At 35.2% G+C, this 2,500-nt stretch overlaps 1 protein-coding gene across 4 annotated transcripts in view; it reads left to right on the top strand.

Moving 5' to 3' along the window:
• The window catches only part of LOC122263434 (carboxy-terminal kinesin 2), a 20,385-nt gene that overhangs the window by 247 nt on the left and 17,638 nt on the right, over positions 1-2,500 (top strand). For 2 of the 4 annotated variants that reach the window (XM_043031858.2, XM_043031844.2), the window contains exons 2-3: positions 2,042-2,211; positions 2,407-2,494. In XM_043031858.2, the coding sequence (XP_042887792.2) occupies positions 2,052-2,211; positions 2,407-2,494 (248 nt within the window). In that variant the 5' untranslated portion in view covers positions 2,042-2,051. Of the gene's footprint in view, positions 1-2,038; positions 2,212-2,406; positions 2,495-2,500 lie in introns of all 4 variants that reach the window. The other 2 variants (XM_086540438.1, XM_043031852.2) reach the window with 1 other exon arrangement.

Raw genomic sequence — 2,500 nt, 5'->3', positions numbered from 1 at the left:
CGTAAGTCAGTGTCTCCGGATTCAGATTTCAAAACTTCGATTCGTGATGATTATTTTTGTTATATTTTATTCCCTAACGATGCGAATTGCACAGGGCGTCATTGTAGTTTGTTTTCTTTCATGATAGCCTGACCTGAGTAAATTTTATCATAGACACTTGTTTATTTGTCACTTCCGTTCAAAATTTAAATGCAGTAGTTCAGTAAAAAGGAAATAAATTACGGTATATCGTAAGGTAATTATGTAGTAGATTTGCAAGTCGCCGATATTAACAAGATAGATTGTCTATTTCATTTAGCATAAGAAAGGAGATAGATGGATTTAAGATGATTATGATGTCAGAAGTTGCGTTATGAAAATTTAAAGTAAAGTAATTTGAAATAAGTTTTTTTTTGTGTGTATATGATGGATGTCGGGTAGTTTTGGGTGGTTAAAAATGTTGGAAGATATATTAGTAAGTTATATTAATAGTAAGCGTTATTGTAGATGTACAGCAACAATCTCTGTGATATTGGAATTATAATAGATTAAGATACATATGACAGAATGTAAATAGTGCATGGAGTTGATGGTTCATCGAATTTGAATAACTTTTACTGGTATAATGTAATTCTTGAAAATTGAAGGATTTAAAGTTGATTCATTAATAAAAAATGCTGAGGGGTGACAAGTAGAAATGAAGTTAAAGTGGCATAGTCCGATCTTGACCATAATGTTTGTTATTTGTAAACCTTGTTGGTTATTTACTGTCACATGACAAGCCAGTCCAAGCTGAAGCATACCGTTACACATGCGGTAGAGGTTTGCTGACCTTTGCTGCAGTGACAAAGGATTGAAGACTATGGTGATTGCTGGATGCGCTTCTCACAACAAGATTAATTATATATTTTCATTTTGCAACAAATATGTTACAGAAGAATAGCTTAGAATATGATTTATCAATGCCCTGTACTGATTGCTCTGTAGTGTATGTATATCTGAGATGGTAACATTTATAGAAAGTTCTTCCTCTATGGTCTACCTATAATGTTGTACAGAGGTTTACACACACCTTGCATGCTTATTACCCTGTTACTAGAGAGCTAAAGTCACACAAGTTCCAGTGATATAAATCTTCGTTGTCTTTCGGTTTATCCTTGTATCATGGGTCACCACAGCGTGTCAACTTTTGTAGATAATAGGGGGAATGCTGACAAAAATGCTTTCAATTGATATATTTATTTAGGGAGTGATCCATGCTTACATTCTAGCAATCCTTAGCAAATCATGATGGGAATTTATTTCCCTGCTTGTAATACTTTGATTGCTAGTAGCTGTTTTGTGGCTACTTAAGTTTCATTCTGTTGTCAGTATTACGGCATTGGCATTTATGATGGAAGGGATTTTATCCCATACTACCATGGATGTCAAACGGAATATATGTGTGTAGTTGTTTGATGTTAAGATTTTTCCTTTTTCAACAACCCAGAATGATATTAGGAAAAGGGGGACACCATATTAAAATGTTTAGAAGAATTGCATTAACTACTTTCACTATCCTAATATGGATAAAATTGACCCAAAGTAGCAACAGAACCTGTTTTTCAAGAATATAAAAAATTACAATGATGTATATATTTCATATCCTGTCAGGCTAGTTATAGTTTTTATTTTGTTTCTTATTTTCCTAGTTATTTCCCCTATTAGCTAGGATCTAAGATGTCTGATGAACAGAACTGATTTTGACATTTGTGGATGTTATGATTTTTAAAGATTAATTCTGAAGAGTGAACATAGTCCTATTCTTAAGAGTAACTAAGTTGAACTTGCAAGGAACAAGATGCATATCCTGTCTATCACATCAAAGATTTCTTAACAGTGTAACATAGCAAGTTAGTTTTACCCTTTCTTAGAATTAAAGATGATATTATAGGTAATCTAAAAATGTCAGATTGTGAAAATCAAGAAAAAAAGTGTCCAATCATTATAGTTAAATGAAGATTTTAAATGAAATGTGCATTTGAAATAATGCATATGGTATTTTCATCCCCCTTTTCAGCAGAAGGGGCAAGATGTCAAAACTACCTACACCTTCCAGTCGTATTAAGTGCCCGCAGCCCACACGCTTGCGGACCCCAGGCTCAGCCATGAAGAGGCAGGCCAGTGGCGCAGAGCTGCCAGGATCACCTGAGAAGAAGACAAGGCTCAGTGCTTCCTCCATTGGCTCAACAGGTGAGTGCGGAGGCATGGCATGGTATGGCTTATTTGCTTTTTAGAGAAAAGTTTGTTTCTGGTTGTAGACATTTTGCTTGCAACTTACCCTAATGTGTCACGTTGATAAGAGTATTTAGTAGATGATCATCTTTCAATACAGGAATATATATGTATGTATTACTCTTTGTTTATGCTTTTCCTGTCTTTTTGTAGATTCAGAAGATTCTGTCCCTGACATGCCTCCACCAGCACGTCGTGGCCTGACTCGTCAACCTACAGCTCCAGCTGGGAAACTAAGACGGTATGC

This window comes from Penaeus japonicus, unplaced genomic scaffold (genome assembly GCF_977035675.1).
Source record: "Penaeus japonicus unplaced genomic scaffold, GWHDUDI00000001_assembly GWHDUDI00000010, whole genome shotgun sequence".
Classification (NCBI taxonomy): Eukaryota; Metazoa; Arthropoda; class Malacostraca; order Decapoda; family Penaeidae; genus Penaeus; species Penaeus japonicus.
This window is presented reverse-complemented; position numbering and strand designations above follow the sequence as displayed.